The following is a 21124-nucleotide window of genomic DNA, read 5'->3' on the forward strand; positions in this document are numbered from 1 at the left end:
GGTCAGATGGTAAAATGACTTAAATCCTCTTCTAAGGTCCTGTGCCTGCATATTTCTGTTTCACAGGGACATAACTAGAGGCACAATACAACTCTGTTTCCTCTCAGCTGGGCACAGCCTGGATCTCACACGTACACTTCTATCAGGAGAAACCTAACTGGAGCCAACACCGTCCTGTTCTGAAGCATCGTACATCCTCCATTGCTCCTTTTTCTTCTTCAGCTCTTCCATTAAAATGTTCCAATCAAGAAAAAGCAGAAAAGAGTATAACTAATTGGGTTTCCTGTAACCAGGAGCATACAATACCCCAAAGCAAGCCATGCCTTCAAAGTAATGGAGAACATATGCTTTTCAGTGTGCCAGCGCCAGGGAACTGGTTTGTGATGCAGCCTCTGGAGCTGCTGCCTGCACATCTCACGCTGTGCAGAACAGATTTGTTTCCCTATCCTCTTCCCTCATGCATGCTACCCACAGCAATTATGGGCAAAGAGCGCTTCCCTCTCCCCTCCCCAGCACCCCAGGGTGGTCACAGGGGTGCAAGTGAAAAGCCAGCACCACCTACAATGCCACATCACCCTCCCTGCTTTCAAAACCCTGTTCCCCACCAAAACCCTGCATATGGTTTTTCCTTTGGTAGGCATGAACATAAAGGCTGAGACTGCATGTGCTGGGGCGCCTGAAGTAGTTTTGGGGTTTTCTGTCAAATTCAGATACAACTTTCACTTTTGTTTTGTGGATTTTTCCATCGCAGAAACTTATTGCCACTATTTCTATCTACCCGTCACCCCCATGGCCCTGCACAGGAAGGTAATGCCAAGCATCAGCTATACCACCACTATGCCTCCATACAAAGACTTGCCTTTTTTTTTCTGACTAAAACACCCTCACTGGCAATCTTCCCCAACACAAAAGCATTGTGCAGCTGAACTAAATCCTTACTTGGATTACTGAATTGTACCACTGATCAGCATTTCCGTATTACAGCTAAAATAATCCTTCCTGTAAACCACTTAGCCAAGATAAGTGGAACAAGGGAACGTTTTTAAATCACTCTCCAGGCACGGCTGAAGAAGGCATTGAACAGAACAACCTATTTTTATTATATATATCTCACAAACGTTTCTTTGCAGGCTGATTACCTTGCAAAAGCTGTTTCAAGAATACAAACGTGTTCCACCTCACCACTGGCAAGTCATAGGTCCACATATATAAATTATTTTTAGAAAGCAAAATATACGGGCTAGTGTCTCACACATTTTAAATGAGGGATGGCCAGTCTTGCCTGCTTCATTTCGCATCTGTCCTGCACCCTTCCTGAGGAAAAGCCAAAAGAATCTAGGCACTTCATGTCAGCCAACTAGCTTTTGTCACAAAGTGCTGAAAGGTACCCAGCCTATATTTTCCATGTTACTTTGGGATAGATGGAGACCATGAGCTTTCCTAAGGAGATGACAGATGTGATCCTGATTTTCCGCAAGGTTGAATTTCAGCTTCACATACAGCTCTCTTTTGTACCCAGTTAAGCTTCATGCGGAAGGTAGATGCTTCCATTAGTAAGGTCTAGGATGGCTGCCATTCATTAAGGTACTTCCTCAGAAATTCTAGTTTCTTTAACCAAATGCTTCAAAACCAAAAACTTTATGCTCCCTGGAAGAAGACTTATCCCCACCAGATGAACTCCAAAGGGGATACTCAGATTGCTGCAGAAGCCTGGTAGAGGAGGCACGCTGCTTTCAGTGATATCAGCCCTGAACTGGAAAGACACAGTCTCTTACAGAGAAATGAGCTGTGTCAGCCCTGCTGTGTCGCTGCAGACAGGCCAGAGCACATTGAAAAGGGTTTAGGCATCTGACTGGCACATGCTGCTTTTCCTCCTCTGCTCCTCAGCCTGGATTTACATTCTTGGCACAAGCTGCTCCTTCAATGCAATTTGTCTAGCAGCACCAAATTTGATAAGAACAGCCGAGTGTTTTGCATTTTTATGTGTCTAGTGATGTGTCGCCTGTTGGAGTGAAATCAGCATCCCTCTGGGTGGAAAGTGAGAGCCAGGAGGATCTGCTGGGAAGAACCTGAAAGGTTTGTGACATCTCTTCCTTCTCTGGCCTGGCTGGCTTTTTAAAGCTTTATCATAGTCTCAGTAAAACATGAATGGAGTATCCAACCAAAACTATCTAGTGAAAGATGTGCCGTTTTGTTGCCTGGTTCAAAAAACCACCAAAACCAAATGCCAAAACAAAACAACCATGAAATTCCCTACAAGTTAAATCCTCCAGAGGAAGCTGCTGTATTTCACTGCCACGTGAAAAGTTTCCCTGTAAATCAATTCCCACTATTTAAGACAGGGCATAATATGTCATTCTTTTTAAAATACGCATGTGTGTCTTTAATGGGATAGTAACAGTTCCTTTAATTCTCATTTATAATTTCTTATGCATTAAGTCTGGCAGAGACACGTGAATGCTGCAATACAGCAAAATCCTCTGTTACTCTCCTCCACCTGGCCACTGAATGGCCCCACTAATTCCAAGGCACATTGCTTTTAATAATGAGTCACTACCATATTGTTGCTTCCCTCCTCAGCAGCAAAATCCTATTGGTATCTTAATATTTTTATCCTGAAAGTCTTAACATGGAAAAAAAAAGAAGTCTGTTTTACTGTGGTTACATCAGAGGACATTTCCAGTTACAGCACACTTGCTGCAAAATTCTCAGAGAGGTCAGAAGAAGGTCAGTCACAAGTTTCACACTTGTAATCTCACTTTCATCCACAGCTGCTAACACTGCTAGTTTATACGGTTGCTTCATCACATTGTTTAAAATAATAATCTTGCATAATACAAGTTTAAAAAAAAAACACTGAAGGATGAAAAAAAACCCACCCAACATCTCAATCCTGTGACTTTTTGCATAAAATGTGAGCATACCTATATACCACTGACAGCCCCTCAGCAATTACGAGCTCCTCTGAATTTCAGGAGACCAGTTTCATTAGACAGAAAACTTCATATTAAATTCAGGGGTGACCTCATAAATGAAAAAAAAACCAACCCAAAACACAACACCTAACACCAAATGCACAGTAGTACAGACAGAGCTTTCTGGGGAGATGGGGAACAGGAAGACACTTCATGGGAAGGGATCTCTGGCTTACTTGCAAGCAGGGAAAATGGCTATCACAAAATGTAGACAGGGAAAAGAGGCAGGTGGTATGAAATGCCATGGAGACCCAGGGGAAATCAGACAGGTGGAGACTAGGGGGATCTCCACTTTTTCCACTCAAGAGGGAAGTGTGGGGAGTGGAGGACACAGCTCCTTGCCTGACTCAGTATCTTCCCCTCCCATTCATTTCACCACTAAAAGTGGCAGATAGATAACCAGCAAAGGTGTTTACTTTTCACTGAGCAAGAGCCTAGAACCCCGTTTCATTGCTGCAGATGCTCTGGATGCCTTAGCAATTCTTAGTTAATCTAAAGCATAAAGTAATTCCCAACTAACTGATAATACCATCCTGGGCAAACCAACTGTAAAACAGTCCTTGACTAAGGTCCATAAGGCATGGCATTTGAGATATTTTCTAAAAAATGAGAGCAGAAACCCTGCGTACTCCGATTCAGATTGTTAAAACCCAAGAAGACAATGCTTATGGCTCTAAGTGGCCTCATCTTCTGCCACTGAACTTTAATTCCTCACACGGCAGGAGGAGGAAACACAGCAGGAGTACCATTTTGCCTGAATTGAGATTTGATGTGGATTAGGTGAGCCACTGAACAGCAGCCTTGGTAACAGACTGTACTTCCTTCTAGTCCTTGCTTACCAGGTCCCACGCAGGAGGACATTTGGAGGGACTGCTTGTTTCATTCAAGAAGATAGAAACACCTATGAAAAGGAAAAATCAGTGGAGTTTACCTGTCGTCACAGTAGGTAAATTTCATGTCCATGCTATGGCGACTCAGGAAGGTCTTGCTGTCCAGGGGGATATCGATGTTTGAAGGATGCTGAATAGGCTCGCACATTATTATAAGGCAGGTGAGAAGAGGCTCTTTATACCCACACAGAGTGTGAGGAGGACAGGTGTTGTACACTTTAACTTGTCCAGTGCAGTGCAAAACCTGAAATAATGATTTTTTGAATGAGAAACAAACTTAAAATGTAATTTCTGTACATGCCAAAATGTCTTGTGAAACCAAACCCGCTTGTTATGGCTCAAATATGGTACCTTCCACGTGGCAGACTTGAGGTTAACAGTTCTGCCTCTGTTGGTAACAGTGCATTTCATCCTCATGAAGAAGTCACGCTCAGTTGACGTGTCTTTGCTTTTCTTTCCAAAGCCTGGACCTGTAAAAGGACAGTGGCAAATGAGTTTTCTCAGTTTTGATTCTTGGTTTCTTCTACTTACAAGCATGAAGGATTCAACAGAAATAATAATCATCCAATAATTTACCTGCAGAGACCATCAAAGATGCATGGACCATTGAAGAGCAGTTTGTAGAGCTCAGACCTAAAACTTTAAGTGGAACTTAAATAGGACTTTGTGCATTCAAACCTATGTTTTAGCTTGCAGCACATAAATCTTTGCAAAGTGCTACAAGTGAAAACGTTATGTCTGTCTTGATGAAAGTAAAACATTAAACGAGCAGTTCTTAGTCTTATTATATTTAAGCGATTATTTGGGAAAACAAATCTGCAAAGCATTGAATAACAGTTAATGATTACTCTAAGAATGAAAATTCCCTTTACCCTGACTAACAGATCTCTACTGCTAGCTAATTACTTCATGTGGTTATTTAAAAAGCAAACAGTGACTCTTTTATTGTCATTATTACCATTTTTCAGACTCAGATTCTCTCGAATTTCTTCATGGTCACATGGATGAGTGAAGTCAAAAATGCTGTGTCCAGTTAATTCCACCTGTGCAGAAGTAAGAACTACACTTAGCCAAATAAAAGCAACTGATAGCAGTTATTTGTTTTTAAATACCACCTATTCAGATGAAACTGGTCACGTTCAAAGTGCATTGACAGGATGCCCACAGACACAAGTCCCGTGACCCTCTCTTTGTCTAGCCTATGCATAACTTACTATTTTCTCCCAAGAACAATTCCCTAGTTTTGGATTTGCACAGTGCAGTTAACAGTCAACACCAATGGTTATTTTCAACACAGAAGGAAAAAAAATAAAAATCCACAAAGCTGAAAAGGGTGGACCTAAAAGAAAAGCTCTGTCACCTCTGTCCCATAGTCTAAGGCACAAGCTGAATAAAAGCCTTTTCTCCTCTCTACAGTAATACCTAGGAAGGCAAGTTTGCAGTCCCCGAAGACACTACGACTTTGATAAAAAGGCAGAGGGAAAAGCCCCCACTGTGGTCTGGTGTGCAGGGTGCCTGCCTGAGAAATAAGACATTTTATTTCCAGTCTTTTTCGCAGTGACAGGCAGCTGTTTTTCTGCATTTGGGCATAGGATTCGTTTCTAGGAATTGTGTTACAGAGACGGGAAAGTGTTAGGGAACAAGTTACCTGGGTAAGACCCATGTATTTGTTGACATTCTCTGACAAAAAGATCATGTCTCCATCCTGTGTCACCACGGCAATAAATCCCTCCAAAGCTTTCAGGTACAAGTTGTCCATCTGCTGGTCTGCCTCTAGTTCATTCTCAGTGTCAGCACATACTGAGAAAAAAAGAAAAAAAAGCCTATGAAGTCTCCAGCACCCTACCCAGCCTTTTTCAACACAAGCGCATCCAGTTACAAGGCAACAAAGTATTTCTCTGCTGTTAGAATTTGCTTTCCACAAACCCCTTCTGCTGGGGCCTTCTAAACAGTGTATGAAAGAGATGTGCTTGTCACTAGAAAGGCATTTTCTAAACTTTTTGGCAAATGCAACAGGCCCTCTATTCACCCCTAGCCTGTGTCTGCCAGACATGTTTTTAGTACATAACACCTATATAATACCTAGAAACTGAAGCACATCTTCTTTGTGCCTATTCTTTTGGCCACACACAACCTTTGTACCTCCTAGCAGGCACAAGGTATAGGGCAAAACTTACAGAAGGTGAGTAAATCTGGGCATTCCTAACAAACATCTAACAAAAGACTCTCCCATCAGGTCAGGTTCTCTACGAAGTTCAAGTACTGCTCCTACGGAGTGTGCCTCCTGTGTGGACCCCTGCACTCCGTATGGAAACGTCTGTTAACACCGCCTTTAGTAGAAAAAGGAGAAAACCACTCCCTTGAAGTCCTTTCGGAGAATCTCTCACCCCATAAAACTCAATATTCCTGGGAAAACCAGATCCATCCCACCGATACCTGCTTTTCCATCTGCAGCCATCAGAACTCCCTATGCACCACGCCACCCGACTGTCACACTTCACCACCCAGCGACATTCCTCCTGTCCCCAAGGAGGAGAGCCTCAGGCCCCACTTACACCTACACCTCGTGTGTTTGCCTATGCAGATTCATGAACCCAGTGCACCTATCCGTTTTCGGGAAAGATGTGTCACTGTTGTCCTGAAATCTTAAAGATTGTGCTAGAATATTTATTAAAGCTTTTTTTTTTTTTTTTTTTTTTTTTGTTACAAGGTTTCCTGTTGCTTTCTGCCTGTGCTCTGGAGACAATTGATGGCATTGCTGTGCCCTCTTGTTGTGTGTGCTCTGTGTTGCTCATCTCCTGCGACGGGAAGCAGTAAGCAAGCAAAGTCACAAGCAGGGAGGAAGGGGGAGATGCTGCTCCTCCTGATGCCAGTCACCCACGTGCCCACTCAGCACTCCTGCCTTCCCTTCTACACTTCGAAGTATGTTTCAGCTCCACGAATAAGCCGCCTGCAGGAGAGGATTTGTAGATGTCTAGTATCAAAAAATTTCTGTGTAGGAGCTGGCCCATTAATTTCTTGACGTGTTTTATGTGAAACTTCTGGGATTACTTTTTTACAAAACTATTTGCAGATATTGCATCTGTTCTGTGTACCTCAGACATGCTGTGGAGAGCTTATCTTTACAGTTTTGTCAGTTAGCCTGCACATTTGTGATCAGTCACTGCAAATACACATAGTGGTAAGGCTCTGAATTCGGGGGCCGAAAGCAAAAGAACAAACGTAAAACCCCATTATTGTCTCAGCATAAAGAATAACCAACTGCAGCTGTGCACTGCTGAAGATACCAAGCTGTGGTTAAGTCCCATCTAGATCAAAGGTGCTTCATAGCCTGAAGCAGCAAGGATGATGTGAGAGGAGCTGCAGCGATGCTCTCTGTGCCCCTCCCTGGCAGCACAAGAGGGCTCCAGGCTGGACCCACCACTGATTTTGCTGGCCAGAGGCTCTGGCTGCAATTGCATCAGCTTTATTCACAAAAATAGTGGGACTCAGCTGCTGCTCTTTGTTGGTTTAATGTTGCAATTTCAGCATACAGTTTTTGTTCTCTAGTACACATACTGTTAGCAGTTGAGAAAAGTATTTATTTTTTTTGTTCTTTTCCTCCCTGAAACAGCCCATTCGTCATTTCCCTTCACGTTTCTTGTCGAAATACTCATTTTGGAAGTCTAGAAGCAGGAATGGGGTATTGCTTTGTAAAACATTATTGGAAGTGGTTTGGGTTTGGTATTTTTTTGGATAGGGAAGAGGCTGAGCCAAACTAATCCGGTTGTTACTTTGAAGTATTAATGAGTTATGATTAAAGCATGGGTTTGATCTATATACCTCCTGCAAGTGCATCTGGTAGTGCCTAAGGATGGTCAGCGAGCAAATGCAGAGGGATGAGCATTTGCAATGCAGAGCCCACCAAGCCACTGTTTGGAACAGATGAGTGGTTACCAAAACGATGCTGGCTGCTGCATCCTCCCCCTGCTCAACATCCCTCCCTGGCAGCAGCCCATTACCTACCCTGCCAACAGTGGAACAGACTGGGCTCCAGAGCCACTGGGAGCTCTTTGTTTATCATCCTTTGCCTATCAAGGCGAACGTTTGGTAGCAGGGAAGAGAAGACACCTTCTGATGACCAGCACAGGCTGGGGATTTATCATTTGGTGTCCCTGCACTACAGTTCTAACTACACAGACAGGGGCCAGTTCCTCCTCGATACAAAGCAACTGAATTCAGGAAATTACATCACAGCTAGCATTTAAAATACAGAAAATACACAATAATATATTTGAATAGTACGCACTTTGACCATAATGACATTTAGGGAAGGGGAAAAAAAAGAAAAAAGAAAAAAAAGAGGTAAGTGACCATCTGCTCCCAAGCTTGTTTCTGCTGTGTAAAGAATGTCAAGGGTCTTTTTTTACTTTTCCGGAAGCAAACAAATGGTTTATTCAGCAGGGATCATGGCTATAGCCCAAGACAATCAGCCAAGTGTGGGTTCAGAGAAAAAAAATGACTTTTCAGCTCTAACCCCAGACCCTCCTTTCCATTTTTTTTTCCCAGCTCATTAAGTTTGCATTAACAAAACATGACCATTCAAAGGCAGGAAGGCTATTCAAAGCATTTGTATTCTTAAATGCCTCCAACAGCGAAAGACAAACACTTTACTTGTATTATCAGATGATTAAGTTTGCTTTTCCATGTATATAAATTATATTACTTATACAAGCACTAGAGAGGACATAGGATCACTCACATCAGGGCTGCAGGCTCAAACCATTAACGTCCTAGCTGAGCACAGCACTTAAAGATATAGTCTGCTTTAAAGCACGTGGTTACAGGGGTTTGTGGGATCACAGTTCAGCTTTTTTTTGTTAAAATTACCTTTGTCCAGCTGGAGGGAAGAGGGTTTGTGCTGCTGTACACCCCCGCTCACACAACCCAAAGGCATGACCAAGGTGTTTTGCAGACACCCTCCAGCTTCCCTGGTAAAGTGATTAACCCCGCTGCATCCCCTCCTTCCCCCTGTGCAGCCCGGCCGCAGCAGCAAGGGGAGCAGGCAGATACCTGTGGTACTTAATAGGCATGCTCACATTTCAAAGACCCAGCAGCTCTATCAAGGGAACTGTAGGCACTATCAGGCACGTGAAGGCAAGTAACAAGTACCTCCATGGGCCACTCACTGTGCTGCTGTTGCCCATCTATTTGCCTGTCCCCATGAGCATCCACCGGCAGCATGATGCAGCAAAGGCACTCAGGTCTCCTGCTGGGTCCAGGTCTCTGCAAAAACACAGTCCCAGAAGGTGTCATCTGTGTTAAACCCCTGAAGCTTATTAGCTACCTGAAGATCCTTAGTCTGCAGCAAAGAAATACTCTGGGCATCTCTGTGGTGGCCTGAGTATGCCTTGTATCAGGTAACAGTATAATTATAGCAATATAAATAATAAATAGCAGTCCCTCATATGGCTGCAGTTACAGCATTGTAGCTTGTTCCCTCTCTCCTGTGAAAATCACTAGCTACACAGAGGATATACACACACATTAGGAGACTGATACATCAGAAACAATTCAGTTACTGCCAGTAGCAAAAATCTGGTTTGCTTTAGGAAGAGTCTATTTTGCAGAAGAAAAAAAAATAAAGGCATGGTTACTGCAAGCTGCTCCCAGAAATCCCTATTGTCTTCCATTTTGCTTTAAATTTGCTTCATTAGTTTACCTTGGGGCTGGAGTGGAGCATTAGCCTAGGAAAATTCAGCTTCAGATGGAAAACATTTGGGAAAGCTGGGACTAAATGGACATGGGATGTTAGCACAAGGAGGTGGGGGTTTGGTTTCTAGTAGGTCTGAGGTCACTTTATCTGGGTAGCAGCACCCCATGTAGACTTGCCAGAATGTTCCAGATCTTACCCTGATTTTTAGGGGTATGGTGGGTTTTTTGTGTTTTGTTTTTTGGTGGTTATTTTTGTTTGTTTGGTTGGTTTTTTGGTGGGTTTTTTTGTTGTTGGTTTTTTTTTGTGTGTGTGTGTGTCAGCATTGCTTTTCAAAATAGCTGCTAACTAAATTTTGAAAAAAGGATGCATTTCCTGGTTTTTTTCCAACAACTTTTTCAGTCTTTCCTCCACTAATGAGAGTATCTCAGTTCAGGCACCACGACAGTATAGCAGAGTGGACTGCAAATATGACAGTTTAACTATAAATTAATAACACATTCAGCAGAATGAAGTGCTATAATATTACTGTTCATACTAGAGTTAGATTTATGGATCCTAGCCAAGATTGTGCTCATGTAGCACTGGCAAGGCTATAAAGGAGGGAGAATCCCTGCCTAGGTGAAATCAGGAGATGCTGAAACACGTCAGAGAGCCTCGGAAAAGTGAGTGTCCTCCCTGTCAGAGCTATAGCAGAACCAGGAACACAGCAACCATGTCCCATGTCCCCATTTGATGGGGCATCCACTGTTCATATTGGCCCAAGGCAGTATTTCTTAGTCTGCATCAAATTTTGATACAGTATTGGTAGGTATTTTTTAATCAGCTCTACTTTGAAAAAAAATTTTAACCACCAAAGTAGAATTTATTCATCAATGAGAAACTTTGAACTATAATGGCAAATGCTTATTGCAGTGTTTATGATAACCTTTTATGCTAAAAATAGGTCTTGTAAACAAGCTTTGATTAATTCCCACTGTCAGGATGTGCTCTGTTCCCAAGTTTAAGAACACTTTTTCCGTAAATGCTTGCTCATTTCCTTCAGTCCAACCTCTTGGAACGAGTCTGAAGGCTCAAAAATCAGGCTCTCCTTACAAGAAATAACTGCTCAGGTATAAACAACCTCCTAGCAAACAGCCTGTACTCCTCTCAACACCTTTGATCTGACTCAGAGGCGCCTTTTTGGTCAGTTCAGAGGTAGAGTGTGCTAAAAAGGGTTTCTACTGGAGGCCACATTGTCACCTCCACAGAATTTTCACGGCTTTGTCACTCATCCTTGGTCCTACAAGTAGCAGAAAGTTCCTTGGATATTGTGCATAAGAGACACCAGGCTATAGCTGCCACTTCAGAAGAGGGTTGTAAAAACTGCCTGACTCTGGTACGCAAGTTAGGGAAGATCTAACATCAGTTCCATCCTGCATCAGAGAGAGCAGCTTTGAGACAGACGTCTCTTCCTGGTTTCTTGTTTTCCATCAAAGGAAAGTGACTGATTCCCTCCCCCCACCTTTTTCTTTTCTTCTGTCTTGACAGAGCAGTACATCCTGTTCAAGGGGATATTTTCAATGTGCTCAATAAAAGCTTTCAATTTAGATACATCAAGAAAAAGCCACTCTTAAATCTGAAGCTTCCTGAAGGACTCTTATCTCCAAGCGCACAAGCAACTTTGATAAAGAAAACGCTCATGTTAGTGTTGTCTTGGTTGCAGAGTTTGTATCTAGCTGAATCATTCAGATGCTGCTCGGGTCCTGCAGTCATTGGTGTTGAATGGCAGGACACAGCACCCCATCAGAGCCGGCGTCCTGTGGGACCTTGTGGCTCACCTTCCCAGAACAGGGACATCACTTCAAGCGGCTGCAGCACTCGGCACCCAGCTCCACTCTCATTTCTAGCAGCATGGTTGGCACAAAACTATTTTCCCAATTAAATAAAAGCAAACAAGCAGACATGCTATTTTTAAGGCACTGTTTTATGCCACAATGGTCTGAGATTAGATGCAGCTTGTCCAGACATTCAAAAACAATGCCCATATCACTTCTCCCTGCAGTTTGTCCTCTCCCTTAAAAGCCTAGAGAAAAGCTATTTTTTCCCTTCTGCTCCCTGCTGGCTTTCCGGCTTTCTTGTCTCCCTCCCTTGAAACAACTTCACACTGGCTTCCTTGTGGCCTCCCTTCTCCCAAACAACTTCCCGTCTGCTTCCCTGTTCCCTCCCCATCTCTGCTGCTGTCTGCCTGCACAGGAGCAACTCCCATCCAGTTTCCTTTGCTGGATCTCTGCACAGAAAAGACACCCGGGTGGCCACACGATTGGGATGGAATTAAAGAAAGCTCATAAAATTGTGTTTGCCTGATTAGCCTGACTAAAGAGTCTGTAGTCCTGGCACCCAGAAACTCACAGGTACTAAAGAGTTCTGTAAGGCCTTTAGCACCAGTGTGGTCCAAATAAACACTTAAAATTATTTGCACCACATGCGAATGCCTACACAGGCTTCCTAAAATGGATTCTTTTCCTCATATTCAGACTAAAAGAGACTATCTGAGGCAGCCTTAGCAACTATCACGATGTCAGCTGTTAACCAAGACAGCCATTGTTTAGCAAAACACAGTTATTTCTCTTTTGCAGTCTACTAACCCCCCCAAAGCATTCGGCTGATTTACCAGCTAAACTAGAGAATAATAGGAGAAAAGTACCGCTATCAATTTTTCTGACTATACTAGAGGACATGAGATCCCAAATCCAAAAGCTCCACTACCGATAAGCATCATGCTATTTTCAGCAGCAGCTTTATGGGATCAAAACCATTACTTGAAATAAACAAAGATCAGTTCTAAATTTATCCCAAACATTTGAATGTGATGAGGGCAAAAATGTATTATGCCAACAGAATTAGGAGACATCTTGAAAAATATTTAAGATGATCATAATTAAATGATATTTCTACTTCGCATTCCAATTATACCAGGTACTGTTCTGTGCACAACATGGAAACAGTATTATAAAGCTATTGTTTCAGGTTGCTTCCTGTGATACTAATCTCAATCAGGCCGTCAGACGAACAGCCTGCATTTCTAAATGTTAAAGGCTTCCTCTCCAACATTCCCACACAGAATTGCCTACTGTGAAAATCAAAGGGAAATGTGTTACTAAGTAAAGCAGCAACTTTTAAAAAGCAAAACCTGGTATTTTTTACCCTTTTGAACTCTGAGATATACAACCAGCTATTTCCTATTATGATAGGATACAAGGGCCAAGCTTGGGCCCTGCAGTGCCTGCAGGAGACGTGCACCCTGCGATCCAGAAGCCAGGATTTTCGGAGGCACGTAGCAGGAGAGCTCTCAATGAGGGCTCAGATTCATGGGCATTGCCATTCACCTGCTGGAAGAATGTGGGCATAGATTTCCCTAGGTCTTGGCTTCCCGACAGATAAATAATCATTATGCAGACACAGCTAGTAAAACAGCCCACGTTACACAAGTGAGAAGCCCTATTCCGAGTCAGGGAATAATAGGAAGGGGCATGAGACACTCTGCCAGTGGACTGAGGCTGGCAGTTTGCCTGTGGCAGTCTCTGAAATCCCATCTGGAGCATCAGTTTACAGAAAGATGAGGATGCAGTCCTGGGAAGGGCCTTGCTCTGTCTGCTCCAGGCAAAATTGCCGTGAAACGAAGAGATGTTTTCATGTTTGAGAATTGTGGCCACAAACAGTAATATGAAATAAAATATGGTGTACCAGTAGGTTTTGATAGAATCAATAATAAACAAGAAAAACGCTAATCAAGCAGCAGCTTTTCCTGTGCTATCTTTTGATGCATTTTCCAAAGTGCACTGCAAGCTTACTTTAGTGACACTGTGTGCGTATATATCTCTATAAATGCAGTAAGTTATTTTAATGTCCTAATTAATGACAGAACAAATACTCCCACTTAACTCCAGTTTACACTAAGTGTGTCTAGCCTAAATAGTGTAAACTGGAGTTAAGTGGCAATATTTATATCTAGCCCAAATAATCAAAACTATTTCCGTGAAGACAACAAAGCAAAGAGAGGGTCTGTGGGGTGGGGCTGGCATTTGCTTCTCATCCACATTGCAGTCCCCCACCTCCCCATTTCCCCGTTCACCTGTCAACGGCACAGTAACGCCTGTGCTCCCTGTCAGTCAAATCAGGCTCCTCAAATGCAACACTGAATTAAGGACCAAATTCCAGTCTGCTAAACATGCACGTGAAATGGGGGCAGTTTTGCTTGGAGCTCTGAAAGGGTCCAGAGCAAAAGTGAGAATGAGTGTGGACAGGCATCACACAAGCCTGGGTTCCATTTTGCTCCACACTCTCATCAAAACGTGACGAGCAGCAAACCGCTTCATCTCTGGACCTAAAGCCGTACCAAAACCCTATTGCTTTGAATCAAATTGGATGGCCTTCTAGTGAAAGCTGTTGTCCTTATAAAGACTGACAATCAAAGATATAAAATTTAAATTAAATGTTAGCTATAGTCAGAAGAACAGAAGTAGCAGAATAGGTTTTTTTGGCTTGAGTTCTCTCATTTCAATGTATTCTCATTACCAGAAAATAACGCCCAACTCTTCCAGAAAATCAGTCCCTTTAAAGTACTGTAAGTTCAGTTCCTCAGAATAGAAGTGTTGAAGATTTTGAAACCCTTATCTACATCTCCAGTGTTTAAAGATGCAGCCATGGACGATTCTGCATTTGACTATCAACACAAATTTTAATGAGAGGACTTACTCTAAGGTAATATTTAGACTGGGGAAGTACATCAGATTTAAGGCTAAGCAAATAACTAACATAGAGAAACCCTGAAATATTAAATCACAGCCTCTTCCTACTGTAACATTTCATTTCCAGATTCCTTTCTAACTGCTGAGTACTGGCAGTACTTCAAGAAAATGTAAATCAGCTACACAATCACATTGTTTTTCCAACACACTCACAGCAAAATCATGTATGTATGAATATTATGCACATATATCGAGTGGCCATCACTATCAGATGTTATGAGCTTAAGCCTTAACACCACAGAAGCACTAAGACAAATGTTTTATCTGTAGATTTTTTTCCCTTATCAGGAAACATAGATGTATTTGAAGAGTTTGCTTTAATCTTAGCAGTTTCCAGGTGAGCAAAAGTATTTTTTCCAATGACAGCATCAAACTATTTCATGTCAAGTTTCACAGACACATTATTTATGTTATCTGTTACAGCCCTTCAGGAGTTTGCTTCTCCTACGCTGTGCCAGTCTTTAGTTCATGCCTTATAAATATTTGAAAAGCTGAAGCTGTGTCTAACAATTGGCCTGGTGTATGGCACATCTAAGAACATTTATCTACTTCTGAAACTTCTTCGAGTATTAATTACAAAATCAGAGATTATTTCCAAACACTCTTCAGCAAATAAACTTTACTTTTCACAGACATTAAAACCACATTCTATATGCTAAGATGAAAATACCCACGTTTTATACAGTAGTCTTAGCAGAAGCCGAAAAAGCTACAAAAATTCCAGAGCACACAGAAGCAGAGTTGAATCCGTCATATCTTTGAGACTGACCATCAACCAACTAACAGCGTGCTCATCCACAAAATGAGATACTTCCTAATAACATTTATTAAAGTAATTGTTATGGTATGACTCAGTATTCTGAAGCAAGGAAGTGCAATCGTGACCTTATTGGGAGTTTTGCCATTAATGAAGGACAAGATGAAATTTCGGGTTTACCTTTCACAAACAATGCAGGCATTGTTTTGTTAACGTATTCTTGACACTTATAGGTCACCATGTGAAAGTTCCCCCAGAAACATCAGTTGTTTTCATTGATCTTACAGGCTACTCAAACCACAGATTTCCACAGAGGTGATTATTCAAATACAGGTGCAAAATAAGAATGCTGTGAATTTTACCAGTTTTCACAGGCTATGAAAACGGTACTGGTTCACATTTCATACGAGTCCAACATGAGCAAGGTTCTGATTACATAGAATCCATTCGTGTCAAGTATTTAAGAGTTGTTTGCTTTAGCTGTCTTAGTCTACCTCATCATACACAATCCACCTACTGCTCATTGCCACCTTGTAGCACGATTAAGCCTTTCAAACGAAGCAGTGGGCCTTCAGAACTTCCAGCTCTCTTTTGAATGTGCTGGCACAAACGTACTTGCCACACCAAATCAAAATTCACTTGTTTCAGCATGGAAGCTTAAGGCATATGTTTGAATTCTGATTAAACTCTTAAAAGCTTAAAATCTTGTAACACAGAGCTCAATAAACTACATTCAAAGGTTTTGAGTGTTGGGGTTTTTTTAGAGAGACAAAACTGCACCAGTTGTGATTTTGGCAATGAAGACCTTATATGACTAATACCACTCCGATTTTCTAACCCAATCAAAATATACATAATTCTGATGAAAAAAACCCACACCAACCTATCTTTAAATTTAATTGTATTCTCATAACACAAGCAGTTGTGTCCCGTTCTCACTTTAGGAGGCTGCATTCAGAGAACATGTACAATCTTACCAAGCTGCCGTCAACTAGCACTGGCAAATTATTTTAGCCAGATCTTACCTGAAGACAGAAGCTTGTGAGTGCGTAGGAAACTGATTGCCAGGCGCATGATGGATGCCTTGTCCAGGTGGGAACTGATGTTGTGGGGCAGAGGCAGCTCATGTGCCAGTTCATAGAAAACTTCAGTCTCTTTGCTTCTTCTGCATCTTGCTGCATCTCTTGATTTTTCCTTCCTCCGTTCAGAACTGCTCCTGATAGAGAAGAGAAAGGAAAAAGCAAATTCAAATGCAATTCACAACTTGAGAGGCATTTACAAGAGTAATTCTTCTCGGTAATGAATCCATTCTGTCAACTGGTTTAAATCAATTGACCAGACTTTAATATCTCTTTGCTTCTTTTATAAAGGGAATTATGAGAGGACTACCACAGCTGGAAAGGGCTCATTTCTATACAAGTCCATCTTTAGACCCTCTGAATCCTGGCTGCATGCAACAGGATCAAGATCTGTCTTAGGTGAGAGAATTGAAATGAAATAGCAAACCTGGGATTCAGGAAATGCTAAAAATAAAGCTCAATCTCAATTCATTTACTTAAAAAATACTCTGGGATTCCATTTTAAAGCTGGAAAAATATGGCTGTGTCATAGATATTTCAACATCATAGAGCCTCAATGCCTGTACCCTGCATAAAAATAAAAGTAGCAAAAGGGTATCCAACTGCATGTGTATATGCAACTGTCTCAGCTCTTAATCCAATGCTATTCTGGAAAACCACCTTTTCCTGACCATGAAGGGCACAAAATGGGAAAGAAAATACTCTTGCTTGGAAGAAATCCCTCCTTCATAGAAACTATTCTGATTAAATCACCATCTCTCCATTGTCTATGAAAACAGATTCCTTTTTGAGCAAAGTAACATGACTGATACAGCCAACCTCCTTCAACTCTGCAGAGAACAGAAGAGCAGGAAATCATGAAGAGGAAGACATTTCATGAAGCAAGTATGCAAAATTAAGTCACCGAGGGACATAAAGCTAAATTTAACATGGAAGAAACACAAGGGATACATTTATAACGGATCTGGGATAAGACTGTTTAAGAGGAAACTCCACTGACTCTAAGGTTCTTTTATAAAGTACAATTCTTATTTCAGAACATGAAGAACCTGAATGCATTAAAAAACCCACCAGCTATTTCAACCCCACGTAGCTCTGCTGATACTACAAGTTTCCTTCACTTGCACAAGTTGAGGTTTTGCATCTTATTCACACCAACACAGAATATATTTCTTTTGAGGCAGATTCCTGCAATACTGTACCAATGCAAACAATGCAGCTTGAATGAGCACAGGACAGGAGCGGAGTAGATCAGCCCCACCATTTTTGCCGTTGTGGCTGTGCATTCATTTCTAGAATCATCACCAGCAGCTCTCCATTTGCAAGGGTGCCTATAAATGAAGCAGCTTATAACCTGCTTTTTCCAACATCACTGTAAAATAATGAGCCCATAAATTAAATATGGATCAACCAAAAAGAAAAAGAAGAAATCCTACCAAAACAGAGTGTTTCCAATAAACATATTCTGTTGTGTGAAGATGATGAGGAAAACAAATGTTAATCACAGCACTTAATCCTAGAAACTGTTCCTGTCATGACTGTGTAATGTAAAACTGCATAAAATAGAAAAAAAGTATTAATACTCTTTTTTAAATGTATTCTAAAGGCAACAGCCATTTCTGAAGAGCTAAACTGCCTACAAAAGCTTCTAGCATTGAAACCACAGGTGGCTTTGTAAGTTAGGAAGAAGGAAAAATAGCCTGTGTGCGCATTAAATGCTAAGGGTAGAGTTACAGTAAGGTAAGGCTGGGCATTCGGCATCTTCGTCCAAAGCAGGAACATGCTCACAGCATATCAGCAGGGCCCTCGTGCTGCAAAACACGTGAAGCTAGGCATATGCATCGGGATCAGATATGATGACCGCAGGTGCTCACCAGTGGGTGTGCTAACAGGGCAAGAGGCCTCATAAACTCTTACAGTATCTTCTCAAGATCCATGATCAGCCCTCGGCAAAGCTCTTTCACAATTATATTGCCTGAGGTGAATATTTTCTAATATGGCATCTGTCACAGGATGCGTGCACAGAAGGAGACCTACACACATTTCAGTACATAACGGCAAGATCCAACTTTGATAATTACTTCAGGGGCATCGCCAGAGTAAACACTGACCCACGCAAGTCTGAATCTAAAGGATGAGATATTCATATTGTGACACTAACTCCTTACTTTTCTCCTTGCCAAGCAAGGCTCATACCCCATCCACGTAAAAAAAAAGCCCCTTCATACAGATGTCCAAGAAGGTAAAACAGAAAATGCCCTGTGTCCTCCTGCAGCAGGTTCTGAGAATGGGAGAGCCACGTGAGAAGCTTACACCAATGCTTCTTTCAGAGTTATGTCTTGCTCTCTAAAGAAAAACGTGTCTACACTGTGTCTGTAAAGATGCTAGACTGGGAACAAATCTCCTGAGTTTCTAATTCTACTAACAAAACAAAGAGTAGAAACAAAATAAAACCTAACAGCACAAAACCCACGCAGCAATATTTGTGAGAATTTCCAATTGCAGCTTGGAAAATTTAACTTGAGCCATAAACGTTCGAGCTCCGATCTAAATCTATACCCCACAATTTTCACATTAGAACCAACTTGGGCAAAACAAGGTCCAATCCCTCCTCATTTAAATAAGAAATGCTGGAAACTAAGGCCAAAACTGTGTTGCAATTCATGCAGTAAAAAAGGGTTGTATAAGACAGGGTCTCTCATGACGCCATGTCAGCCGCAGAGAAAAATATTTAGTTTAGCTAACCTCTGTAAATATAATTTTGAAATGTGGCTAATGGGACAAGTTGGTTTCATTAACCATGGCTTGCTCAAGGTTTCTAATAACCAATGCTATGAGCAGAGAATTATTTTTTTTCCCGCCCCTCAACACTGCTGCTGATCGTTGTGCTCAGTTTCTCTTCAATCGTTGCTCATTACACGCCACACAAGAGCTTTCTCACATCAGAAAACAAGGGAGGAATCCGCCTGCCTGGTTGCTCTCAAAAGACTTTCTTGCTCACCATTATCATTTTAAATAAACAAACAATTCGCTTGTTAAGCATTTCCCCCTGTGGCTTCCTGAACCTCAGTAATTCTCCTCCCCACCTTCCCTCACCCAGGGCACCCTGAAGTCGCGCTGGCACGCCGAGCCAGGCAGCCTCCGCAGCCCCCCGCAGCCCCCGCCTCAGCCAGGCTCCCCTGCCAAAGATAGTCCTTCTGTGCTTGCTCCTCCTGGTTGCAAAAGCCTCCAAGAATTGCAGATGAATGACAGAATTCTGCAAAAAGCAGCATTTTCATGGTTTTCCTGTGCAGAGAGCCGGCCATTTGCTCTCCCTGCAGTTACCCCCACTTTACGCACGGGATCAGCGTTTTACCCCGGGCGAGGCTGAACTACCCACAGCCAGGGAGCAAAAACATAACTACCCAGCAGCCTGCCCCTTGGAAGGCCAGGAAGAAAGGCTGACACCAAACCCTCTTCACACATCATCAGGGCAACAGAGAAAAGGCTCGGGCTGTAGCTAATTTATGAATCATTCCCTCCCAGCACATAAGCCACCCACTTACGTGGCCAAAAAAGAGCACACGTGTGCGTCACTGCCCGGAGAAAGTGACGCAAGTGGCAGCAGCAACCTTGCTCACCCAACCTGTGTCAGGCTCTTTAAAATGCAGAAGGGAGAGAGACAGGAGAAAGCCACCCCAAATGAAGCCGCCCGTACGTGGGTGTGAGGCGTGGGGGTGCTGCAGGGGAACCCTCCTGGGGGCTCCCCGACACTCATTCTCTTAGGAGTCCCAGGACCCGGCAGGATAAGACCCCACTCGGCCACACGCACCCTCCCATTGCAAGCCCAGCATGACCATTCCCAATAAAATGGCAAGAAAGGAAAGTTCTAGCTCAAATCTCCATTGGAAACAGGGAGGTGGAGCGGAGGGATGGGCCTGGGGACTCCATCCAGGACTAGGCTGCACAGAAGGTGGTCAGGAGGCTCGAGGAGAAGGAAAAGGAAGGCACCGCTTCCTGGCAAGGACTCTCCCAGGGCTGCCAGACGATGCTCCAGGGCTGCAGCGCTTACACATGGGCAAGCCATAGGGAACGGAAGAGTTAAGTTGGTGCAGGCAGTTCCCTGCCACGGAACACAAGTGTGGCACTGTACCCCCATGTTTACATGATTTCCCACTCCCTCCTGGCATGTTTAGCTTGCACTCTGGAAATAGAATTCACGGGCTGACACATGTGAGCAAAGATGACAAACAACTGGCACGTATTTGCCCTCTCAGGTGAAGCTCCCGAATTTTCAGGAGCGGAAGCTTTCCATGCTTCTCCCCAAGAACCCAAACAAGCTGGTCCAAGGGTACACTCATGCACAGGAACAGAGTGTGTGCATCCAAAGGGGTGTAGGAATGCCGTGCTGGGGTCCCAGGAGCCAGATTCCTATCCCCTTGCTCATCTCTGACAGCCCCTTGCGACACAGTTTTGCTGAATCACAGGAATGCCTGCGGATGATGTCTTGCACACCCAGGGTGAAGATCATAATCTGGCTTTCCCAAGTCTCTCTTACTGCAGGACTGGAAAGTCCAGGCACAGCAACTTATTGGCAAAACCTGAAGCCCCACGTAACTGATCTGGCTTAAATAACCTTGCAAGACTATCATGTTAGCTTAGGATTGTCTTCCCGCTGCTCACTGCCGTGATGGCCCTGGACCCCAGCAGCCAGGAGAAATGCTGGGGCAGCCAGCCTGGCCCGGGGGCTGTGCTGCCGCCACTGCCCTGCCTGGGCACCCACCTGAGGTCCCTGCCACCCAGACACAGTGGGCATCAGCCTTGCAACCCCTGGGGTGCACAGACCACCCCGATATGGGAGCTTATATGCAGGCATATGGTGTCAGTCAGGGGTCTGAAGCAGGGTTAGGCACCGACACAACCCTCCTCGGCACAGCAGACCGGGGCTGACCTGAGGGTTCG

General features: G+C 43.1%; 1 protein-coding gene across 9 annotated transcripts in view; it reads right to left on the bottom strand.

Annotated features, from left to right (window-relative positions):
- The window catches only part of EPAS1 (endothelial PAS domain protein 1), a 116085-nt gene that overhangs the window by 19607 nt on the left and 75354 nt on the right, over window positions 1-21124 (bottom strand). For 3 of the 9 annotated variants that reach the window (XM_027801155.2, XM_055726165.1, XM_055726166.1), the window contains exons 2-8: window positions 16130-16320; window positions 9034-9130; window positions 5514-5665; window positions 4824-4908; window positions 4442-4504; window positions 4217-4335; window positions 3907-4109 (exon numbers count right to left, since the gene is read on the bottom strand). In XM_027801155.2, coding sequence (XP_027656956.2) covers window positions 3907-4109; window positions 4217-4335; window positions 4442-4504; window positions 4824-4908; window positions 5514-5665; window positions 9034-9130; window positions 16130-16320 — 910 coding nt within the window. Of the gene's footprint in view, window positions 1-3906; window positions 4110-4216; window positions 4336-4441; window positions 4505-4823; window positions 4909-5513; window positions 5666-9016; window positions 9131-16129; window positions 16321-21124 lie in introns of those variants that run through there. The other 6 variants (XM_027801158.2, XM_055726167.1, XM_014277589.3 and 3 more) reach the window with 4 other exon arrangements.

Source organism: Falco cherrug, chromosome 13 (assembly GCF_023634085.1).
Source record: "Falco cherrug isolate bFalChe1 chromosome 13, bFalChe1.pri, whole genome shotgun sequence".
NCBI lineage: Eukaryota > Metazoa > Chordata > Aves > Falconiformes > Falconidae > Falco > Falco cherrug.